At 36.7% G+C, this 24,635-nt stretch overlaps 1 protein-coding gene across 2 annotated transcripts in view; it reads right to left on the bottom strand.

Moving 5' to 3' along the window:
* Window positions 1-24,635, bottom strand: part of LOC123873598 (MOXD1 homolog 1-like) — a 105,773-nt gene that overhangs the window by 38,257 nt on the left and 42,881 nt on the right. For both annotated transcript variants that reach the window (XM_045918483.1, XM_045918484.1), the window contains one exon: window positions 9,377-9,856. In XM_045918483.1, coding sequence (XP_045774439.1) covers window positions 9,377-9,811 — 435 coding nt within the window. In that variant the 5' untranslated portion in view covers window positions 9,812-9,856. The remainder of the gene's footprint in view (window positions 1-9,376; window positions 9,857-24,635) is intronic.

Raw genomic sequence — 24,635 nt, 5'->3', positions numbered from 1 at the left:
TCGAGTTACGGAATCCGAAAAAGTTTAGCACTTATTCATGCGACGTTACAATGAGTCATTAACAGAATTCGTCTGGAGTGGTTAACCGATGTGGACGCTCACCCCTCAGACATTTTATATGGGTTTAGATTTACAACACCCCTAATCCTTTACGACGTCGCGTTAATGACCGTTCGTTCGACTTTAATTAAAACGAATCTGAGAGTAAGGTATGGATCACTCAGCCAACCGGTCTAGCGTCCTGAGTTCTGCGTTCCGCTATACAAAATGAAGGAGGAGACCAGGTCGTTTAACTAATACCTGGAAGATGTGTAAAAGTCGATTTGAATAGAGCGGATCTTTCGTTAAAGCATGTGAAGGCAGTAGGAATTTTCTACAATCGCACCGCACGCCACCGAAATTATATCGTCGTCGTTTATAATTATTATTATAAGCTGGATAAATATAAATCCGACCACAAATCCACTATCCACATTGAGAATTTGTAAGCTCGGCGACAGAAAATTAATGCAAAACTCTGCAGGCAAACTTCCTCTGTAAGTAGGGCATTCGTCTTGCCTTGTTAGAGTATACCTACTTTCGTCCTTGATTATAGAAGGGAGTCAGCTCACTTTCATCTACTTCAGAATAACGTTTAGGTACAGATCGCGTCCAGTAAAAAGGACTCTTTTTACTCTGAACTTAAACCTGCGCAGTGGGTGATTTAGCGATCTCTTTGTTGGCACTAATAACGAAACAAGTCTGTGTCTGCATTGGTAGTATACCTTACCACAGGAGAAGGGAAAGTTTGACTGACGAACCAATGCGGCACACAAACCCTTCCGTTGCGACTCACTTCGTTCCTACTACTCATACCTTCCTAGCCTACCAGCAAAGGAATTGCTAAATCGCCCACTGCGCAGGTTCAAGCTCACAGATTTTTTTCCTGACACCCGCAAGACTGACCTCAGCGTAGTAACCTATTGATGAAAGAAGAATTTGATTACCTATGAGATGTTTTGATTGGTAAGTTTTTTTGCTAGTAGGTAATAGGTATGTTTCCTTTTCCGTTCTGTTTCGTTTTTGAATGCAAGTCTAATATTTCTATCCATGTTCTTTTTCTATTCGGCTTTTCGTAGTGCTAAAACAGCACAATGCACTTAGTCAGTGTCTAGTATATTGGATTTGTCATCAGTGATGATGTCGTATTTATGCAAACAGCCTCCAGGCTTCATCTCTCGTCAAACACTAGCCGCTGCTGCCTTAATCTAGATCACAAATAGATCAGCATGCAAATGGAATATTTGCGGTTTGGGCGCCCCATGCCATTATCCGACGTCCGATGCAATAAGCTTAGCTAAGTTCGTCTACGTGAATAACGACATGTCGCGCGATAAAATGTTGTTTTGCGCTATTTTGTACAGTCAAAGGCCGTAAGTCGTTTAGCACCTTGATGATCATATTTTGAGCCTGAAGGATCATATTCACGTGGCACGGTTATGCCATGCGTAAGGTGTGTGTGATGTGTTTATAGAAAAAGGCCATAAGTGCGACAGGTTTTTGATGCAATAGTTTCGCGGAATTGCTACTCGAATTATGAGGCCGACCGTACATGACCCATCATGGTGTCACAGAGGCGACCATTTCTAGTAGGCACAGACCTACTCATGTGGTACCATTATTATCATCGTAAACTTACATGCATCTACTATTAGACGTCCTCGTAAGTAGGCCACTTTATGTAGCGTTGTTTTTAACCCCCGACCCAAAAAGTTTGACGTGTGTATCTGTGTATCTGTCTGTGGCATCGTAGCTCCTAAACGAATAAACCGATTTTAATTTAGTTTTTTTCGTTTGAAAGGTGGCTTGATCGAGAGTGTTCTTAGCTATAATCGCAGAAAATCGGTTCAGCCGTTTGAAAGTTATCAGCTCTTTTCTAGTATTCTTATAGAGGTTTTTGGGGCGAGAGTTTTTTAAATTTTGAGTTATCATAGATAGAGGAAATGTTCTAGACTGAGATCACACCCTATTCAATAAACTTAGCAAGTGCCTATACTTCCTCAGATTGTCTAACATTTATCAATGTCCTGTTTGATAGTGCAATCACAGAATACTTAATTTTACCGGTACAATCGTATAAACTGCACGTTTTATTTGACTGTTTGCGTATTGTTTTGCATGACAAAAGAGCTAAAACAACAAAGTAGGAATCGAATTTGAATTCTGATGATATGCCTTTCATAACCATCATCATCATCAACAACTGATAGACGTACACTGCTGGACATAGTCTCTTGTAGGGTCTTCCACACGCCACGGTCTTGCGCCGCCTGAATTCAGCGGCTCCCTGCGACTCTCCTGATGCCTTCAGTTCACCTAGGGGGGGGGGTCTTCCAAGGCTGCTCTTTCCGGTGTGAGGTCGCCATTCCAGCGTGAATGGCGCTTGGGACCCCAACGTGTATCGGTTTTTCGAATTATGTACCCGCCCATTACCACTTCAGCTTCGCCACCCGCTGAGCTTATGTTGGTTACTCTGGTTCGCCTACGGATCTCCTCATACGCCTTTAAAATAACCTAAAACCTAAAACAGAGGAGTATCTACCTAGATGCCATGTTTAAAATTTTTTATGCGGGCAGCAGATAGAGAAAGAAATCTCGTTAAGGCAGCAGTCTGACCGCCGAAGTTTAGCGAGAAACGAGTTAAGCTATAGGAACTAGAAACGAGCTGACGAGCAACGAGAAGCTAGTGTGTCATTGGGATGTCTGCGAGTGCGATAGACAAGTGATCGTCCGCCATACGTTTGTTAATCCCTGCGCAAACTACGCGAGAGCCAAAAGAGCATCGCTAAGCGAGTTTTTCTTTGATAGCTCTTGCCGTTGCGATAACTAATGGAGACTGAGTTCCGGCCGGCAGTGTGCAGTCAGCGTTCAACTATATATGTACGTATATTTATCTCTTTTATTGACACGGGATCGTACATCGATTGTATACCTGTTTCAAGCGAGAAAATAGTCGATAGCTCAGTCATCGGCGGTGGGACAATTGCCTAAGGCTATGAAAAAGAAACCATCGCAAAAAGCCATGACAAATATTATCGTAGATCAATTTTCTTTTTCTGAGCACATTTCTTGTTCAACAAAGACTTTCCAAACGAATTTTGGAACATCATTTGTATTTATTGCTGAATGTATTTTTTTCGTTTTTACGTACAAAATATACAGAGGAGAGGCAAAAACGTTTTATTAAATTTCAAATAGCGAGGTAACTTGTCGAGACGTGGAATTACCACATTTTTACCGGCTTTTTTCACGTCAATGTATGAGGAATTTTTAGCGGTATGTGGTTAATGTAATATGGGGATAGCCTAGTGGCTAAGAAGTCGGCTATCTATTCGGAAGGTCAGGCGTTTGATCCCGGGCACGCACCTGTATCTTTTCAGAATTATGTGGGTAATTAAAATTTTAATATTTGACCATAACGACATAGGTACCTACCTGCCTTAGTGCACTGATAGTTAAAGTAACTCATTAGAGTTACTAATGAAAATGTTTTAACGCAGAAAATATAAAGAAAACTTCATATTCATGTAAATTAAAAATTTATAGGTAACACCCCCGACAAGTGAAGGTTACAGTAACTAGAAAAGAGCTGATAACTTTCAAACGGCTGAATCGATTTTCTTGGATTATACCTAGCTAAGAACACTCTCGATCAAGCCACCTTTCAAACAAAAAAAAAACTAAATTAAAATCGGCTCATTAGTTTAGGAGCTACCATGCCACAGATAGATACACACGTTAAACTAATAACACCCCTCTTTTAGAGTCGGAGGTTAATAAGTTGATGATGATCATAATGAATATGGTGGTAATCGATATAATTTCTGATTTCAAACTTTCCATAACCTATAAGCTTGCTTACTTTTGAGAAACCGTTGGCTGCAATTAATCTGAATAATTTTTCCTTTCATGTTCCAAAGAAGTAATGAATAAGGCGGTTATGCAAATAGATGTAATAAAGCTTTATTAGAGCTTAAAATACCTGACTGGAGTAAAAACGGTGTCTTTAAAATGAATCCCTTGCAAATAGAAGGGATATTTTATTGAAGTTTCAGTAGAAAAACGCAATTGAACGGACTGGCTTTGTTTGGGAACTCAAATGGAATTCTGATATCTCTGCCGATAGCGCGGCGCCTTACCCTTTCAGTAGGTATACCTAATATATGGAATTTGAAAGGTCATTTCTTACTATCCCTAATCCCGAATTCAAATGAATATAGGTTACTTTGGCTTCTTTTCACGCGAATACCTTAAAAAAGAAGTGTTATGTTTTCAGAGTTCATAATATGTAATATTATATTATGCTTATACCCGCAATTTCATATTATACACGTGGACTACACTTTTAACCCCTATTTTTAACCGCCGACCCAAAAAGAGGGGTGTTATAAGTTTGACGTGTGTATCTGTGTGTCTGTCTGTGGCATCGTATAGCTCCTAAACTAATGAACCGATTTTAATTTAGTTTTTTTGCTTGAAAGGTAGCTTGATCGAGAGTGTCCTTAGCTGTAATCCAAGAAAATCGGTACAGCCGTTTGAAAGTTATCAGCTCTTTTCTATTACTGTAACCTTCACTTGTCGGGGGTGTTATAAATTTTTAATTTACATGAATATGAAGTTTTCTTTATATTTTCTGCGTTAAAACATTTTCACAATAATTAGAATTACTTTAACTATCAGTGCACCAAGGCAGGTAGGTATGTCGTTATGGTCAAATATTAAAATTTTAAAACTAAACCAGTCCAAATTAAAGTTATGTACAGCGGCCATTACCAGTGAATTAAACTTTATTTACTAGCTAATGCCCACGATTTCGTTCGCATGAATTTAAGTTTATGAAAATCCTGTGGGAGCTCCTTAATTTTCCGGGATTAAAAGTAGCCTTTGTCACGCTCCAACCCCCTAATTGTGTAGGAAAAACGTATTAATCGTTATCGTAATCGGTTTCAAATCCTGCCCCTTGATTGGCTGTGAAAAAATGCAAACAGGGTATCAACCAATCATAAGGCTGATGTTGCTGTCGATTACGATAACGATGAATACGTTTTTCTTACACAATCGGGGAGCAGGTCTTTAACCCCTGCAAAAAATCACGACGATCCGTTTTTCCGTTGCGACGTGATACAAGAACAAACCAATAAACTAACAAATAAATACACTTTCGCATTTATAATACGGGTAGTGATTCTTTGTGTTTCCGTATAAAAACATTTTTGCAGTCCGAGTATAAATGGGTGGTTTCAAAATGTCCATGCAGCGTGCGCTTGAACGCAGGTAATTAATTTTTCAACTTTACGAGCTATGGGTCAACAAGCGACTGCAGCGTAAGCTTCATGAATAACTAACTATTGTGATATTAACAAAGGAGTACCTGCTTACATAAAATTACATAAAAATAATAAAAAAACTCGCACACAAAGGGTTCCGCCGTACCATCTTACAAAAATAACAAATTTTAATATTTTAATAATTTTAGTTAAGCACAAATTCACGGTTTTCGGATTTTCCCCTTTACTTGTGCTATAAGACCTACCAAATTTCATCATACCTACTAGGTCAACGAGAAAGAGAAGAGGGGTCAAAGAGAAAGATAGGTTTCTTGACAGACACGACAGACAGACAACAAAGTGATCCTATAAGGGTTCCTTTTTTTCTTTTGAGGTACGGAACCCTAAAAATTGAGGGACGTACCATGAGTGAACATAGTGAGGAAACCTGGATGCCTGAGAGTACTCTTAATGTTCACAAAGGTGTTCGAAGCCTGCCAATCCGCACTTGACCAGCGTGGTGAGTTATGGCCTAAAGCCTTCTCATTTTGAGAGATGACCCGTGCATTAGTGACCCGACGATCGATAGCGTGTGACCTAAGATAAGCTCAACGGGTACTACCCGTTGAAATGATGATGAATATGGAAAGTACGCGAAACATCAAAATTAATCGAACATCATGACATCCTAACCTACCTGACCCAAGTACTTAATTCTTAGGGTTCCGTAACTCCAAAGGAAAAACGGAACCCATATAGGATCACTTTGTTGTCTGTCTGTCTGTCCGTCCGTCCGTCGTGTCTGTCAAGAAAACCAATAGGGTACTTCCCTTTGACCTAGAATCATGAAATTTACATCATACATCAAAAGTCTATGATCTTTATTTGACACTAAGTTGGATGTTTTCTTAAGAGGGCTCTCTCCATCACTCGTTTCATACAATCGTAGTTCCAATTTCATTTGAATATTAAGCAACCAAAGTCCATGAAATGCAGACATATTCTAGAAACTAATATCTATGTCTGTGGTTTTCCAGATTTCTGTTAAAATATTCGGTTTCAAAGTTACGCGGTCTTAAAAATTTTCATACAAATCTTAGAGCCCCTGTAATTTTAAAACTACATATTTTTAGAAAAATCTAAAACACCACAGACACAGATATTAGTTTCTAGAATATGTCTGCATAATTTCATGGACTTTGGTTGCTTAGTATTCAAATGAAATTGGAACTACGATTGTATGAAACGAGTGGAGACGAGTGACGGAGAGAGCCCTGTTAACCTCTTTTAGAATGGATTAAGATTGTATTCAACTATCCAACAATTGGTCAGATTATTTCCACAAGTGCGCGTGCATGTTATACTCGTAAAGTTAAGGTTACAAAAAACAGCTTTCAAACTGCCTCACTTCTTTAATGGCGACAGGTGAGAAGTAAAAACTGTAAGTATACAAAAGAGACAGTTAAGATGATGGTGGCTGCCGTCACGGTCCGGTACATAGGACGTTGACAGCAATCAAAAACCACAGCCTAACCATTGTTTCAGAAACAATTTAAATCTGCAGTCACAATAGCCCGTAACACACCACAATAAAGCTCAAATTTGCGATGGCGGGACGCATAAAACTTTTTGTTCTCGTTACGTAAGTGGATACCTTGTTAGGATTCTGTATTAAATGGGATGAATGGGAACCTTTTGACGTAACATAAAACTTTGAATGATTCACAAATAATCCTGTTGGTAATATTATATAGAAGCCCTTGCGTCCTTATTTTAGGATCGGACAAGCATACGTTAGTGGCTTTGCTCGCCATTGTAAAAGATTTGAAAAATGGTGCAAATGAGGTCGCACAGTGAACAACAATCACAAAGCTCAATAGAAAAGATACCACTATTTAAAAAAAACGTTATGCTGGCCATACACGATCAAGTTTAACGTTTATCACTATCTTATTTTTAACTGTCATTACGTCTGTCTGCTACCATTTAACGGCCCAAGAGTTTAACCGATTCGGACGAAATTTGGTACAGGGTTAGCTTATATCCTGGGGACGGACATAGGCTACTTTTTATCCCGGAAAATCAAAGAGTTCCCAAGGGATTCCCAAAAACCCATCCGCTTAACCGATTTGTATGAAAGGTACCTACCGAGGTAGCTTGCGCCTCTGTAATTGACATAGGCAACTTTTTATCCCGGAATATCAAACAGTTCCCACGGGATCTTTAAAAACCTAAATCCACGCGGATGAAGTCGCGGGCATCCTCTAGTATGAAATAAATGTATCTATTTTGGTATTTGAATTTCAAAGACATGATACATATAGAATAATTTGTTTACAGACAATTTCGCCATGTTTGCGTGGGCACAAATACGAGATTTTGGGGCCAAAGTTGTGTGATATTAGGTGTTTAATCTATACTAATAAATAAAATTGGAGTGTCTGTCTGTAATTTCGAAATAACTACCTCATATTAAGCTCATATGGTTATTTGAACGATACCATAACTGAATCACACGTTTTTAAAATTTTTGTCTGTCTGTCTGTCTGTCTGTCTGTCTGTCTGTCTGTCTGTCTGTCTGTCTGTCTGTCTGTCTGTCTGTCTGTCTGTCTGTCTGTTTGAAAAGGCTAATCTTTGGAACGGCTGAACCGATTTTGACGGGACTTTCACAGGCAAGTAGAGGATTGACCAGGGCGTAAAATAGGCTACTTTTTTAACCGACTTTCAAAAAGGGAGTTGTGTTTTTCTACCTATGTACACTGAAATCTCCGAGATTTCTGAACCGATTTGCGTCATTTCTTTTTTAATCGATAGAGGAACTTTGCGACATTGTTTCATAAAAAATTTGGAGTCCAACTCCTCAATCCTGATGCTGCAGGGAATCTGACCAATCCACGCGGGCGAAGCTGCGGGCATCAGCTAGTGATAAATATTTGTAAACCTGATATTAGGGCTTGTAAGAGCATAAATAACGAGAAGACCGCAATTTATCAAACTGTAGGCACTTTGGTAGGTGCGATGACATCGTAGCTTTTAGGGAGCACCGAAAAATCTGTTTTACATTATTGGAGAATGGAGATATGCAATACTTATGGTAATTTATTCAATAAAGATTTTTACCTGAGGTGCAACGCAAATAAAAATACCTAAAATACCTGAACCTGTTTGTAAAAGTGGTCAAAAGTTAGGGAGGATTGATGATATTAAGATCCAAAGGTTAATTCTTAATTAGATAGAACCAGATTATTCAGGGTACCTGTGTAATTTGAAGTAGAAAATTGAGATCTACGGTTTAGGCCTTATAGGAGTGGACAAAAATTTTAGACTTTCCATGTGCAAAAGGTAGATTTAGCGCTAAGTTTTAAGTTAGGTATAGAACTTGGATAAAAATAGAATAGTCGTGTCATTTTAAGTACTAAATTAAAGAATGTTTAAAAATAACATGTTGTTTTTGTTTATATAAGATGCATACGATCAGCAATTACAATTTTATATCGTTTCATAACCTATTTCGCTACCTAGTTAAGTAGGTACCTACATATCTATTCAAGGCACAATTTCGCATTTAACGCATAATAAAACATAAAATACAACGAACGCGAGTGATATGAGAATAATTAGAATTCTGTGCAAGTAGAAACTCCGCTCGGAAACCAATTATTTTTCAACCAGACATAAAAATGTGAAATAAGTAGGTACATAATCTACATGTCTTACTTCGTACGATGTAAGTACATTAAGTAGAGTAAAACTAAATGGTGTAGGATGGATAGCGCTAGCTTAAGACTTAACTACTTATGATTTGTTAGGGTTCCGTAAGGTACCCCAGGGGTGCCAATGGGACCCTATTACTAAGTCTCTGCTGTCTGTCCGTCTGTCTGTCAGCGGGCTGTGTTTCGTGAACCGTTAATAGGTAGAGTTGAAATTTTCACAGAACGTGTATTTTGTTTTACCACTAAAACAACAAATAATAGCTAAAAATTTCAAAATGACCCTAAACTAAATGGTGTATGGCAAGCCTTAGACCACCTCGGGACGCATCGTGAGAAAAAACAACAGGTGCAACTCACCAGAATCTGTGCGTTCCCGTGTCTGTCGTCCACCCAGGCGACAACCAAGTCCGCCTTTCTCATATTCCTCGCCGAGTTGAATCCTAAACCGACGTAACCACGCGTCCTCGCCTCCAATCTGAACGTTATACTCGAATCTGTGTTCACCCACCGCAAAATCACATCTCCGTTCTCGTCCAATCTTTCCGTATGCGACCATATCAAACCAGACTCATATGAACGGGAATTGAACGATTCTCTCCTATGCCGCGTTCTATATTGATCGACTATTCGACTCGTTCTCACATTTTTCCTCTCTGTTTCTAATAGTTGTAAGTGTGAATTAAATTCGAGATTCTGTGGTAGCTCGTTCGGTTGTATGTGTTGTTTTAACCGCGGCAGTTTTGCATTACACAGAAAAAAAGCGCTTAATATTAAAACAGTTTGTAGATGCATTCTTATTTTATTTAGTCCCGTCTGCACATATTACTTCTGGTTAATCTGAAACAAAAGGAACGAAATGTTAGACTTCTCAGAATGTTTTGCGCTGTAAATAATAAAGTCATTTTTCTTTTTGCTGAGTATAGAATTATGGGAATTAAAAAATAGCTCGAAAAAGAAATATTAGATAAGTTACTGTAGTGCGTGTCATATTACCTAGGTAGGATGTTTTTTCATTGCGAAACTGCAAGTCAGGAACTAGTCACCTACTTATTTCAGTTCATTGTAATTGAAATTCGAGAAAAATAAACTGAATTAAAAAAAAGTAAATCGGAATTGTCAGTAAACTTTAGACGGATTTTTCTATCAATATTGAAATTGAAATCAAAAAGGATCAAGTAACAATATTTCATGCTGTTACTAGGTACATAGGCGTACTAAATGGAAACTCTATAAATTATCTGACTCAAGAATTGAGGTTGTTATTAATCAATTTTTAACCCCCGACCCAAAAAGAGGGTTGTTATAAATTTGACGTGTGTATCTGTGTATCTGTCTGTGGCATCGTAGCGCCTAAACGAATGAACCGATTTTAATTTAGTTTTTTTGTTTGAAAAGTGGCTTGATCGAGAGTGTTCTTAGCTATCATCCAAGAAAATCGGTTCAGCCGTTTGAAAGTTATCAGCCTTTTTCTAGTTACTGTAACCTTCACTTGTCGGGGGTGTTATAAATTTTTAATTTACACTTGTGATGAAAATATTATCAATTGGAGTTTATTCCATAAACAACCTTTGAATCTTTTAATTTAATATCTTACGACTATGTTCTTAAATAGGTACCCCGTTAAACATGAACACCCAGACATTCTAAAACACAAAGTATTTTAGTAGGTTATTTCTTTAATAGGTACTAAAGTTTTCTTTATTACCGCTTTATATTCAAATATCTAAAAGTAAAGCAGAAAGTACCAAATAAAAGGCTTCGCTCTGTAATGAAGAACACCGTTTTTATTTGCTGGCAAAATGTTTCCTGCTTGAAATTACGAAGTTGGATCACTTGGACATTTTGTACCACCACAGTGTAAAGAGAAACAGTCAAATTATAGTAAGTCACTTAAAAAAATTCTTCCTCTGTTTTCACCTCTAACTTTTAGGAGTTACATACTCGTATATGCTTCTTAAGCAATTAAATATCACAACAGTGAAAGACAACATCGTGAAGAAGCTTGCATGCCTGAGGATTCTCCATAATGTTCTCGAAAGTGTCTAAAGTCTGCCAATCCCGGTTTGCCCTTCTCAATCTGATAGGAGACACATCGTGTTCAATGATTGATCAATGATACGAAACGCGCAGAATAATAAGGCTGCTTCTATTTATACTGTGGCCACGGATCTTGGACAAAAAACAGTTCATAAAAATGTTGATCCCAGTCATCAAACTGGTATAGTTTCCGGTGCAAGACACCTTACGTGCTCACATCCTACTAGGAAGACCGTTCCGTCAACATTACCAGGCTTCTCAGAATGTCGGTAAAAACAGCACATTTTATTACGCTTTTCGAATTCATGCCTCAACTACACGCCTTTATAGAATTTGAATCACATTAATATTATAAAGGCGAAAGTTTGTATGTGTGTGTGTGTGTGTGTGTGTGTGTGTATGTTTGTTACTCCTTCACGCAAAAACTACTGGACGGATTGGGCTGAAATTTAGAATGGAGATAGATTATACTCTGGATTAGCACATAGGCTACTTTTTATCCCGGAAAATCAAAGAGTTCCCACGGGATTTTCAAAAAACTACATCCGCGCGAACGAAGTCGCGGGCATCAGCTAGTAGGGTAATAATCGTAAAAAGTAGATAGCTTTCTTGAGACAGCTAGCTAGCATTTCTACAGACAGTTTGCTTGATAAAAGTCCTAAAAGTTGCCTATTTCAGAGACTTTAATTTTTTTGGTCTCTAATACATACTTAGTATGTATTATGCTGGTAATTAGACTGGTAATTTAACAATCAAAAAAGATTTATTACATGGCGTAAAATAGGTGCCACATGAAGTCAAAACACAATTTAAAAGAAACAACTCTAAAAATAAAAATTGAGATTTTTGCCGGTAGGATGGTCTAGCTTTGCGACAGATGATTTAGAATAGATTCTCATACTTTAATTTGAATACATAAAATTATTCCAATGGCCCAAGCGCCGCAATTCAAACCCCAGACTACTTTGTATGCAAAAAAACCGTGAAGCATAAAGAGTTTTAAATGTAAGTATAATATTAAAAACATCGCATTTGCAAATTAACCTCAACGAGTTCAAGCTCTCACGTTTAGCATAAATTTTCATAATACCCGAAATATAACTGGAGAGCGTATTATGACATTAGGTAATTTGCAAAAATAACAGAAAACTATATGTAGTTTTCTGCTATTTTTGCAAATTACCTTAATTTTATTACTTTTTTTCCTTAATTTTATTATTTAAATATTATGGAGAGTATTCACCGCGACGTAGCTTTTTGCAGTTTAATAAACTCTTTAAGTAAGTACCCAAGTATATAAATCTTGTTAAAAAAAAATAACCCGTCACAGGGCAAGGAATTAACATAAATGAAGGCATCCACTAGATTCAGAGGCAAAAGCATTCCGATTTCCGAACCAGTGGTAGATGCATATTTTGACTATTCAAAAGTACTCTTAAAAGTTTAATTGAATAAAAATATTTTGAATTTGAATAGGCTATCACGGCCCTTTCTCTTCGGTTTCAGGGTCCATATATATATAATATTTATTTTATTTATTTATTTACATAGAGTTTGATTTATTCAAAAAGGGACGACGACTGACGACTCTATTATTCATCATCATCATGATCAACCCATCGCCGGCCTACTACTAAGGACGGTCTCCTCTCAGTTCGCCATCCAGACTCAGTGCGGATTGGCAGACTTGGCAGACCTTTGAGATCATTATGGAGAGCTCTCATGAAGAGCATGCAATTTCCTCACGATCTTTTCCTCCACCGTTATAATATCATTAGAAATGAATGCCCGGGATCAAACCCCCGACCTCCCGAAATGCTGGCCGACGTCTTAACCACTAGACTATCAGCGCTATCATTTTGTTAAGCATCTATGTTTTATTTTACGCACAGTATTATTTAGCATCTATGTAGATAATATATCAAATGATTTATTCAGTAATACCCCGTAAATTTCACGTGCGGTACCTTAGGGACCAGATGGTCGAGTTTTTGCTCAGAGCGCTATAGGCCTTATGTAGTTATGTTTGTGTTTGTATATTTTTTTGCTGAGATTCGCCCTTCGAATAATATTATTCATATATTCGATATTATTTATTTTCAGTTCCCAAATGTATCTAATAACAAATAAATGGTTTGGTTGAACTGTTATTATTTATTTTGCGGATGTGAATTTTCATGCTCGAATTAAAATGTTATGTAATGTACACTGTAATAGAATTATTGAAGAAGATTTTTATTCTTTCTCAATCCAAATGTTATAAATAAGTTATTTAGTTAAACCTTTAAGTAAGTACACTAGGTAACTTAATGGTTAAAACGCGTCGACCTCTTATTTAACGGGTCGGGGGTTCGATCCCGGGTACATATCACTTGCAAACATTTGAGCAAACCTGCATGCCTGAGAGATCTCCATAAAGTTCTCAAAAGAGTATGTAGTTTGTCGCTGACTTTTAAAAATTAGGTACACTTGAATGAAGCTAGTTAAAAAAATTATTCAAAAATTCAAATAATTTATTCAAATAAGGTACCATATCACTTTTTGACTGTCAATTGTGGACTTTGTAAGATAACGATAAACTTGAAGCTACGTGGGTTCCAAACACGCCCAGATCTGCGAAGAGCCCACAACAAACTCAGCCGGGCAAAAGTCGGGTTATCCTAGACCTTTTTAACCCCCGACCCAAAAAGAGGGGTGTTATAAGTTTGACGTGTGTATCTGTGTATCTGTCTGTGGCATCGTAGCCCCTAAACTAATGAACCAATTTTAATTTAGGTTCTTTTTGCCTGAAAGGTGGCTTGATCGAGAGTGTTCTTAGCTATAATCCAAAAAAATCGGTTCAGCCGTTTGAAAGTTATCAGCTCTTTTCTACTTACTGTAACCTTCACTTGTCGGGGGTGTTATAAATTTTTAATTTACACTTGTATATGTATATATTATATCGAAGAAGATAGATAACCTCAAAATCAGCAGATCGAAGCAGTCACACCGAAACGAGACAACTGAATTATTATCCACTTATAGGGCGGAAGTCGCAACCGCTCGCTCGTTATATTATAAGCATAACCGATACTTTTAGAAACCACGAAAATAGCTCAGATTATTTATTTTTTCCTATAAAGAACAAAGGTTGTTGCTCTTTAAATAGTCATAAAAATATCCTGTTGGAAATAGATATGAATAGTAGTATGATAGTGCATATAAAATATTTAAAATAACTTTTATTTTAGTGTGGAATAAACTTTAGGAGAATTAAATAATTTGGCCTGTAAGATAAACAGATAAAATAGTTTTAGCAAGTGTAGAAAAACGTTAAATAAACTATTAAGTAGGTACTAACACATTTTTTAACCCCCGACCCAATAAGAGGGGTGATATAAGTTTGACGTGTGTATCTGTGTATCCGTCTGTGGCATAATAGCTCCTAAATTAATGAACCGATTTTAATTTAGTTTTTTTTGTTTGAAAGGTGGCTTGATCGAGAGTGTTCTTAGCTATAATCCAAGAAAATCGGTTCGGCCGTCGCTAGTTACTGCAACCTTCACTTGTCGGGGATGTTCTAAATTTCTAATTTACACCTGTAACTTAAATAGGGCAGCTATTCCTAAATCCTTAATTTTCTATAATTTATAGAGTTTAAAGTACGAAAAATTAGGGTTAGGTAGAGTACGCAAGGATCAGAGAACTTACCGCATTACCTACCATCAAAAGAAAATTCCTACCATTATGTGATTAATTAATAGGGGGTTATTTATTAACAGAAATCTAAAAAAAAATATATAGGTACCTGGAGTTATAAATTATACTATAGGTATACTCAGAACCAACCCTTACTTACTTAAACTAAGTACATAATTACTTATTAAAAATTGAAAATCCATTAGTAAAGCTTTACTTAGTTATAGATCCATTAGCTACCTACGCGGCAGTAGGTAGGTAATAGGACATTACCCCCAACTATGTGCCAACTATATTGAATTACACATTTGAATACTGCTAAGTAGTTTATTGATGAATCATGAATCATACCACACTACGGCCTATAAATAAGCAATTAATGCGTTTGTAATTTACGTTCATTAGCATTAACTATAAATTTAATAATATAATTATGTATCTAATTTCAAGAGATAATTAGATAAACATACATATTCAATACAAACTATAAATGTTAATTTAAAGTTTATGTCACTTGCCGTAGATTAAATTAAACAATTATTCTGTATTATAAATCGCTATAGCAAAGATACTGAAATTGGAAAAGTTTTCATTCAAAATCTGCATTTAAATCGAAACTCATCTTGGCATTTTTATTCTAAAGAAGATTCCTAAACTGTTATTTATCATATAATTTAAAACACCATTTTAAATGGTACATTAGAATAGGTAATTGATAATAATATTTATTACCAAGTAGCTGATCCTCGTTGAGATTTTTCAAAATCAGTGAATTAGGGGTAGAATATCCAAAAATCCTGAAACACATATATCTTCATTTTTTTTCATTTTTTTTATTTCAAGCCCAAATAAAGACATTTATGAATATAACGTGAAAAATGACGGACTTAAATATCAATTAAATACAATCTTTCATTCCTTATTTTAAACCCTTCAGGGATGAAGATTTCCGAAATGCTTTTTGATTGAGTACCTCCGTCACAAAGGGAAAGGAGCAGTTTAGGCGATGCGTAGACCGGTCAGTCAGTTAGGATAAGTTTTTTTTTTATATGTAGATAGATAGAAGATAACATGGAGACATACCGGCACCGCTCTGATTCATAGGATAACTTTTATAATTAGACTAGCTGATGCCCGCAGCTTCGCCCGCGTGGAATGGTCAGATCCCCTGCAGCATCAGGATTGAAGAGTTGGACTCCAAATTTTTTATGAAACAATGTCGCAAAGTTCCTCTATCGATTAAAAAAGAAATGACGCAAATCGGTTCAGAAATCTCGGAGATTTCGGTGTACATAGGTAGAAAAATACAACTCCCTTTTTGAAAGTCGGTTAAAAAAGTAGCCTATTTTACGCCCTGGTCAATCCTCTACTTGCCTGTGAAAGTCCCGTCAAAATCGGTTCAGCCGTTCCAAAGATTAGCCTTTTCAAACAGACAGACAGACAGACAGACAGACAGACAGACAGACAGACAAAAATTTTAAAAACGTGTGATTCAGTTATGGTATCGTTCAAATAACCATATGAGATTAATATGAGGTAGCTATTTCGAAATTACAGACAGACACTCCAATTTTATTTATTAGTATAGATTTATTAGTATAGATGCCCAATTTCCTTGCCAATCCTACTTTGAAAGAGAGTAGTAAAGTAGAGAGTATATTACGAGTATATAAAGCTTCGTCAGTATAAATCAATCAAAACGCAGACCAATGTTTTTGCAAATACATTGATCCCGCAGTCCCACGACAAACCTGTCTTACGACCAATTAAGTTCATTTACCTAAACGAGATTTACGACGGAAGTGCGTCCGCCTTTTATATAAAGTTTCAAGATCACGACACGCCTATCTATGACTTAATTATGCAATTAATCAAATGTAATGGATGTTACAGGATACGGAGAGAGCCATAATTGGAGTTTCTAGATAGTCTACATGATCAAATAAGAAGACCTGTAGAAGAAGCGGAGTATAGCTCAACGGGTTGTGGAGCTGAAGTGGCAATGGGCAGCAAGAAATCAAAATGACTACCTCCCACCAGAAAGCCCAAAACTCCCACTAGGTGAAGATACGACAACAAACAAGTCGTAGGGAGCCGCTGGGTTCAGGCGGTGGCGCAAAACATTGGCGTGTGTGTAGAAGTCCCTACAAGGGACTTATGCCCAGCAGTGGACGTCCTGTTGATAATGGTGATGATGATGAATAGACGTTCTAATAATGTATGTTTTGCTGGCAACCCTCCGACATGGTTATCGGAGACTTTGTATAGCTTAACACGGCATTTTTTTTTTTTAACCTTGTTCTGTTCTGATTGTCATGAAACAGGTTTTTTTTTTGTACTGTGATCATGATTTCTATGCTAAAGCCTTAGTTTTTTACTTTATTCTATTAAGCTGCTGTTTATATGCATATGTAACATATTATTCCATTAATATATTATATACATAATTTCTTACATATTCTACTTATTTATCTATTTATCTTATTTTACTTTTACAATAATTATGGGCTCTAATATTAATTAGCTACTATCTTGTCTTATTTCTATCTAATGTTTTATTTACTACACATGTACAAAATTTTAAAAACCTTTTTCTTACTTTACTGTTCATAATAATTTCAGGGATCGACTGCAGGGTTAAATTTACTTTTATTATTTGCTGTAGGTCTTCCCGTGCTCTTTCGTATCTAGGGCATTCTATAATGGCATGCAAAGCAGTCTCGTCTTGTTCCGGGTCACAGACACATGACGGGCTATCCTTACATTTAAATTTGTAAAGATAGGCGGCAAAACCTCCATGTCCAGTCATTGCCTGAACCAAAATTGGTGTTAGGTTTATTTCCCTTACAAATTTGTACGCCAGTTCCACTGTGGGGAAATATACTTTAGTTGTGCTTGCAGTTTCGCCTTCTATATATTTTTGGTTCCACTGATTTATAGTCTCCTTCCTTATGATTTTCTTTATATAGGATACTGGGCATTTGTCATAGTCTGCTTGTGTTATTAATTCGTTTGCTGCCTCCTTTGCTAGCTTGTCTGCCCTCTCGTTGCCCGGCACCCCTACGTGGGCTCGTATCCAGAATAATTTTACGAGTTTACCTATTTCTTCTAATTTTATTAAATTATTTTTTATAGCGAAGCCTAATGGATGAAAAACTTGTATGTTTTTTAGTAATTCTAGAGAGGATCTCGAATCACTGAATATATTCACCTGATTTGTAGTCGTTTTAAAGGCATATTCTGTGGCCTGATAGAGCGCGTACAGCTCTGCCTGAAAAAGTGTACAATAAGCCTCGAGACGAAACTTTTTATTGTGCGTTTCTTCCCTATCTTCCCAACAGGTCAGACCTGTAAATCCTAATATTATAATAAAATATTATAAATTTGAAAGTGTGGATGTTTGGATGTTTGTTACTCAATAACGCATAAACTCCTGGACGGATTTGGCTGAAATTTGGAATGGAGATAGATTATACCCTGGATTAACACATAGGTTAATTTTTATCCCGGGAAATCAAAGAGTTTCCGCGGGATTTTGAAAACTGTAAATCCACACGGACGAAGTCGCGGGCATCAGCTAGTATACTACTAAGAAATCATAACCCTTCCTTTCGGCTTTTGCCGTAGTCGGGTAGAAATAAAGTCACTAAACAGGTATGCGCAGTTCTACTCGTACATCTAACAGTATCATGAGATTACATAGAAAATAATAAAATCATGAATCTAATAAGATGACGATAATAGAGTCTTACTTGATTTTTTGTATTTGCCTGCTAACAAAGCCGTGGAGATAATGTATTTGTTCATTGTTAATACCTATAGAAACAAGACAATTAAGACGCTAAACAAATGACTTGCCGGATGTTTGCGCAGCTCAAACAATACGTTATTCAAACTGTTACGACGCGAAAAGTGCCCACGTGGAGAGATCAAGAGAAAACTTCATTCATTATTCCCAAGATTGCGCTGAATAGGCAATTTATTCTTTTTATTTGTAGGGAATCAGAGTCGTATATTTTGCTTGAACTGCGACTGTTATTGTCCCGTCTTGAATTATTTATTTACTCCAACTTTTTTAAACTTTTATAAGTTGGTGTTTCAGTATTTATCATCATCGTCATCACTCAGCCAATGGCTTAGGCTAATGGTCCACCGCGTTGACCAAGTGCGGAAAGGCAGACTTCACACACCTTTGAGAATTACGTAGAACTTTCAGGCATGTAATTGGCAAGTTTGATCTATAGGAGTTAATTCGTAAAAGTCTAGCACGGAGTTCGTCTTGCAACCAGTCGTATTTTAGTAACGGGGTTATAACAAAACAATTCCACATATTAAAAAATTTATTTAAACTAAAATTGATAAGATTATAAGAGTACTTACCTAAGTTATTCATTTCATTTCATTTCATTTATTTGCATAGATTGAGGAGAACAATAGATGTTATGCTTTATTCTATCGCGGTACAAAGCTTTTACATACCGTTAATGGCAGTCAACCGTTTAATTAATGCACTCATCTTATTAATATTTAGTATCTATTTCAGGTTGTAAAACATTGGGTCATAAAAAGTTTCCGCTAAGCTATAATTCCCGTCTTTCTCTAGTAAACTGTAACTTGATAAGTGTGTAACGCAATTTTTACACAGACTTCGTACCAATCTAACCTAAACTACCAATAGATACGTAGACAACCGGATTTCAAAATACATAGAACATTAAATGCGTGGTCAAGATCATATTATTAAGATTAGAAGATAAAATCATGGGATTCCAACGTCTATACAAACTACGTGCCCTGCCCATTGCCACTTCAGCATTGCAACACTTAGCTCACAAGCTAAGTCGGTTACTAAAGTGTACTTCTACGGAGCTTCTCATGTCCAAGGCCACGATTACACTTGTAAGTTTTATTCTCGTAAGTAGCTTACGTAATTAACTAACATAAATGTACTTAAGAGTGTTTACATTAGTTTTGTCGTAAGTTAATCATGTAAGCTGCTTACGTGAGTAAAACTTACAGGAGTACCTAATCGCAGGCTAATAATTATGACCTTGATCACGGAAAGCGCTTCGCAGTGTAGGCAGATCCTCTGTTAAGTGGATTGTCCATATCAAACGAATCGCGACAGCGAGGCGTTGTGTGGGAATCCCTATAAGAGACCTATTCCCAACAGTGGACATAATATATCGGTTGACTACGACAATGCTATACCCCTGCCTTCTTGGTTTAACCGTAATTTTAACAGGGCTCTCTCCGTCACTCGTTTCATACAATCGTAGTTCCAATTTTATTTGAATACTAGCTGATGCCCGCAGCTTCGCCCGCGTGGATTGGTCAGATCCCCTGCAGCATCAGGATTGAGGAGTTGGAATCCAAATTTTTTATGAAACAATGTCGCAAAGTTCCTCTATCGATTAAAAAAAAATTACGCAAATCGGTTCAGAAATCTCAGAGATTTCGGTATACATAGGTAGAAAAACACAACTCCCTTTTTGAAAGTCGGTTAAAAAGTAGCCTATGTTACACCCTGGTCAATCCTCTACTTGTCCAATTTTATTTATTAGTATAGATAGATTAAGGAACCAAAGTCCATGAAATTTTGCAGACATATTCTAGAAACTAATATCTGTGTCTGTGGTGTTTTAGATTTTTCTAAAAATATGTATTTTTAAAATTACAGGGGCTCAACGATTTGTATGAAAATTTTTAAGATCGCGTAACTTTGAAACCGAATATTTTAAGAGAAATCTGGAAAACCACAGACATAGATATTAGTTTCTAGAATATGTCTGCAAAATTTCATGGACTTTGGTTGCTTAATATTCAAATGAAATTCGAACTACGATTGTATGAAACGATTGACGGAGGAGCCCTCTTTAACTGTCAATAGATAGGTAGGTAGCTGTATAAGGTAGGTCAGAGGGTTTCATAAAGCATTGAGGTAGAGAATTTTGCTAATTCCCAAATATTTATTTACTTAATCATCATATTGAGCTTTTTAAAATATCAAAAGCAATAAATTATAGCAAACAAATTCACTGAAGTAGAAAAATACATATTCAAACACCGTCCGGCGAGTGCATAGAGTAAAAAATTCTAATTAGCTGTGGTTGCTTCTGAATAGACTGGAAATAAAAACAGCTTGCAAAAACGTTTACCTCAAACGGTTTTTATGTTTATTATTACTAACCAGTCTGAATTAGGATTATTAAAATGCTCACCCAAACGAAATATTACTTATCTATGTACCTAACTAGAACAAGTGTAAATTAAAAATTTATAACACCCCCGACAAGTGAAGGTTACAGTAACTAGAAAAAAGCTGATAACTTTCAAACGGCTGAACCGATTTTCTTGGATGATAGCTAAGAACACTCTCGATCAAGCTACCTTTCAAACAAAAAAAACTAAATTAAAATCGGTTCATTCGTTTAGGCGCTACGATGCCACAGACAGATACACAGATACACAGATACACACGTCAAACTTATAACACCCCTCTTTTTGGGTCGGGGGTTAAAAATTAACACGAAAGTACTTAGTGATACATTAAAACATAGCACCATAGTTAATATTATGATAAATTCAAAATTGACGGTGTGAGAATATAATATTTTGATGATTTGATGAAATTATTTAAAAAGTAGATGTTACCCACGATTCAGCGTGAGTTCAATTTATTTAATCCCATGGTAACTCTTTGAGTTATCGGGATAAAAGTATCCTATTTCCGTTTCCAGGGTACAAGCTATTTGCTATACCTATCAACCTACCTACCTGCCAAACATGATTGTAGATAGCGGGAAGTACCCTAGAGGTTTTCTAGACAAACATGACGGACAAACAGACAGACAGCCAACAAAGTGATTTCATAAAGGTTTCTTTTTTGAGGTACGGAACCCTAATAAGATATTTAACTATAGATGGAATGTAGGTAAGTACTGGTTTATTCGGAAGCCGTGACGGAATTTTCAGGAAAACTTTGAAGCGGTCCTGGGGTCATAGAACTCTAGGCTTACTAGAGTGCGCCAAGTGAATGAATTAAATGATCCCGCCCATTCGAGCATACAAGACAAGTAAAATGCTAATAGGCTGCCTACACACTAGAGGTTACGTCATTGTTTTAAGCTCAATGCATGCATGCGGAGTATATTTGAATACAATTGATGTTTAACATGTCTTATCTGTGTTTATATCTAAAGAGTACGGGTATCTTCTATTCATATAACACCATATCTTCCGTATCTCCAGTATGGATTTATTCAGCAAACAGCATCATTGAAATGACGATTGTATCAGAGACCTGCTTGCTCCAAACAAGTGAACGCTTGATTTTTATTTTATCAAGCGTGAAATATTCAGCATAGAGACGGTTCTTCTCTCAGAATGAGAAGGGTTTAGTTCATACTAGCTGATGCCCGCGACTTCGTTCGCGTGGATGTAGGTTTTTAAATATCCCGTGGGACCTCTTTAATTTTCTGGGATACAAAGTAACGTATGTGCTAATCTAGGCTATAATCTATCTCCATTCTCAGCCCAATCCGTTCAGTAGTTTTTGCGTGAAAGAGTAACAAACATACACACACACATACCTACATGTGATAGTTTGCCACGCCTGGCCCAGTGCGCATTGGCAGACTCCACACAGCCTTGACTCAGGAGAACTCAGGCATCCAGGTTTCCTCACGATGGTTTCCTTCACCGTATAGTATGTATTTTATGTAGGTACTTAGGTACCTATCTTTTTTTACCCGACTGCGGCAAGGCCAAAAGGAAGAGTTATGATTTTAGCAGTCTATGTATGTATGTAAGTATGTTTGTATGTATGTATTATGTGTGTATGTATAATATGTATGTATGTATAATATTATATGTATGTATCCAGATTCTGTGTTCCACCGTAGCGCCTAAACTACTTGACCTATTTTGATGAATGAGGTGTCAATCAATTCGTCGTAAAAGTCCGGGTGACATAGGATATATTTTATACGAAAAAAATTGACCTAACGTATGTTACATGAAAAAAGTGGGGGTCTCCAAAATTTTTTTTTGCTATTTTAATTAGAAATTAGTCCTTGATTTCGATCTCACCTGGTTGGCGAAGTCATGATGCAATCTAAGATGGAAGAGGACTAACTTGGAATGGGCATGGTAGTTTTACTAGTTTTACTAGTTTTACTCATACTTGTAATGTTTTCTACACCGCATCGAAATTGCTTGGCGGCATGGCTTTGCTAGTATAGCTAACCTTTGATTTCAGAATCGACGTTGATGTATGAGGCTCTGGTCTTGCCAAACACGACAAGGAATGCATTTCCCAATATACCGAAACATTGTTCCTATTACGCAAGCATACTAAACATGGCTCAAGCTAGGATTATTCATTAGAAGCAGTAATGCATCGCCTACACAAACGTCAGAATCTTAGTGATCTCTTTATTATTGTGCAATCGAATTGCAGATAGAAATAGTTGCCAAGCTTTATGGCGCCATATACTTTGATGACTGTGAGTACTTTAATTACAATACTAAAGTATTTTCTGTATGTAATTGTTAATTGTATGTTGTTGTTGTAAAAGGTAATAAGTATTAAAAATAGAACTACTTGTTATTATTATCATGACATCATTGCTCGTACCATGCCATAAAATAATAGATAAAAGGTGGTGAGGCATGTACGAGATTCATCTAAGTTCAAAAAAATTGTATAGGTAGGAACAAATCACTTTCAAAACAAAATAAGAAACTCTTATATAAACAGGTCCGAATGTAAGTAAAGTAATGCCAGTAATGCTGTCAGCACTTTATGATTTAAAAACCAGCTTCAATAATTTTGTCATAAAAATAAATAGGCATATAAATAATGAAAGGTTTATTAACCCCCGACCCAAAAAAAGGGGTGTTATAAGTTTGACGTGTGTATCTGTGTATCTGTGGCATCGTAGCTCCTAAACGAATGGTTTGTTTGAAAGGTGGCTTGATCGAGTGTTCTTAGCTATAATCGAAGAAAATCGGTTCAGCCGTTTGGAAGTTATCAGCTCTTTTCTAGTTTTCTTATAGAGGTTTTTGTGCATGAAACATCATAGATGTGGCAAAATGAATGCAATATTGATTGAATAGTCGCCCTCTTACTTGAGACAGTATACCTATCCAAATTGACGACTTTACACTTCCTAAAGTACCTATGTTTCATTTTGATCCATTTCTGTTCAACCATTCATTGTATCCTCAAACATGTTTCCACGATTTCGGAGACACTGCCCTGTAATTAGGGGTCGGTACACATTCCATTTTGCAGACTCAAGAGTAGGTCAGTAAACTGTCTGTCCTGTTGGTTGTAATTAGGTTGGTGGAACCATTTTTTCGTCTATGTCAGCGAAGTTTTTGTGATAAAGGGACCGCAAAAATTGAGGAAATAAAAGCGTTTTTAGGAAAATCTCGTGGATGATAAAAGGATGTTGGAACAAGGGATTTGTTCCCGAATTCTGATAAATCTACTGCCAACAATTACGGAATTGTTTGAATTGAGCATTTTGTGGCTGCCGTAGAGAAGTTAAAGGTTCTTATTTAGACGCTTTAATATCAGGTAGAGAGGCTAGACGCTCTAGCCAATGTCAAAAACTAAATGTATAGGTCTAATCTAGTACTACGCTTTTCATGATGTTCCCTCTGAAAAAGAATAGCACTAGATTTAGTTAGTAGTTAATTGTTGTTAGTCCTGTCAATTTAGTAAAGATTTTATTTACAATTTGCTACAATTTGCGCCCAACAATAATAACCAGCAGCAATGATCGTATTGAAGCACTAAGTTCAACGATAAAAAATGATTCTGAGGTTAAACTGGAACTTAAGTCTAAGCAGACTTAAGTGTCAGTTAAAACGAGACCGATTTATGCAGATA

Source organism: Maniola jurtina, chromosome 17 (assembly GCF_905333055.1).
Source record: "Maniola jurtina chromosome 17, ilManJurt1.1, whole genome shotgun sequence".
Taxonomy (NCBI): domain Eukaryota; kingdom Metazoa; phylum Arthropoda; class Insecta; order Lepidoptera; family Nymphalidae; genus Maniola; species Maniola jurtina.
The sequence above is the reverse complement of the archived record's forward strand: the minus strand, read 5'-3'. Positions and strand labels throughout refer to the sequence as shown.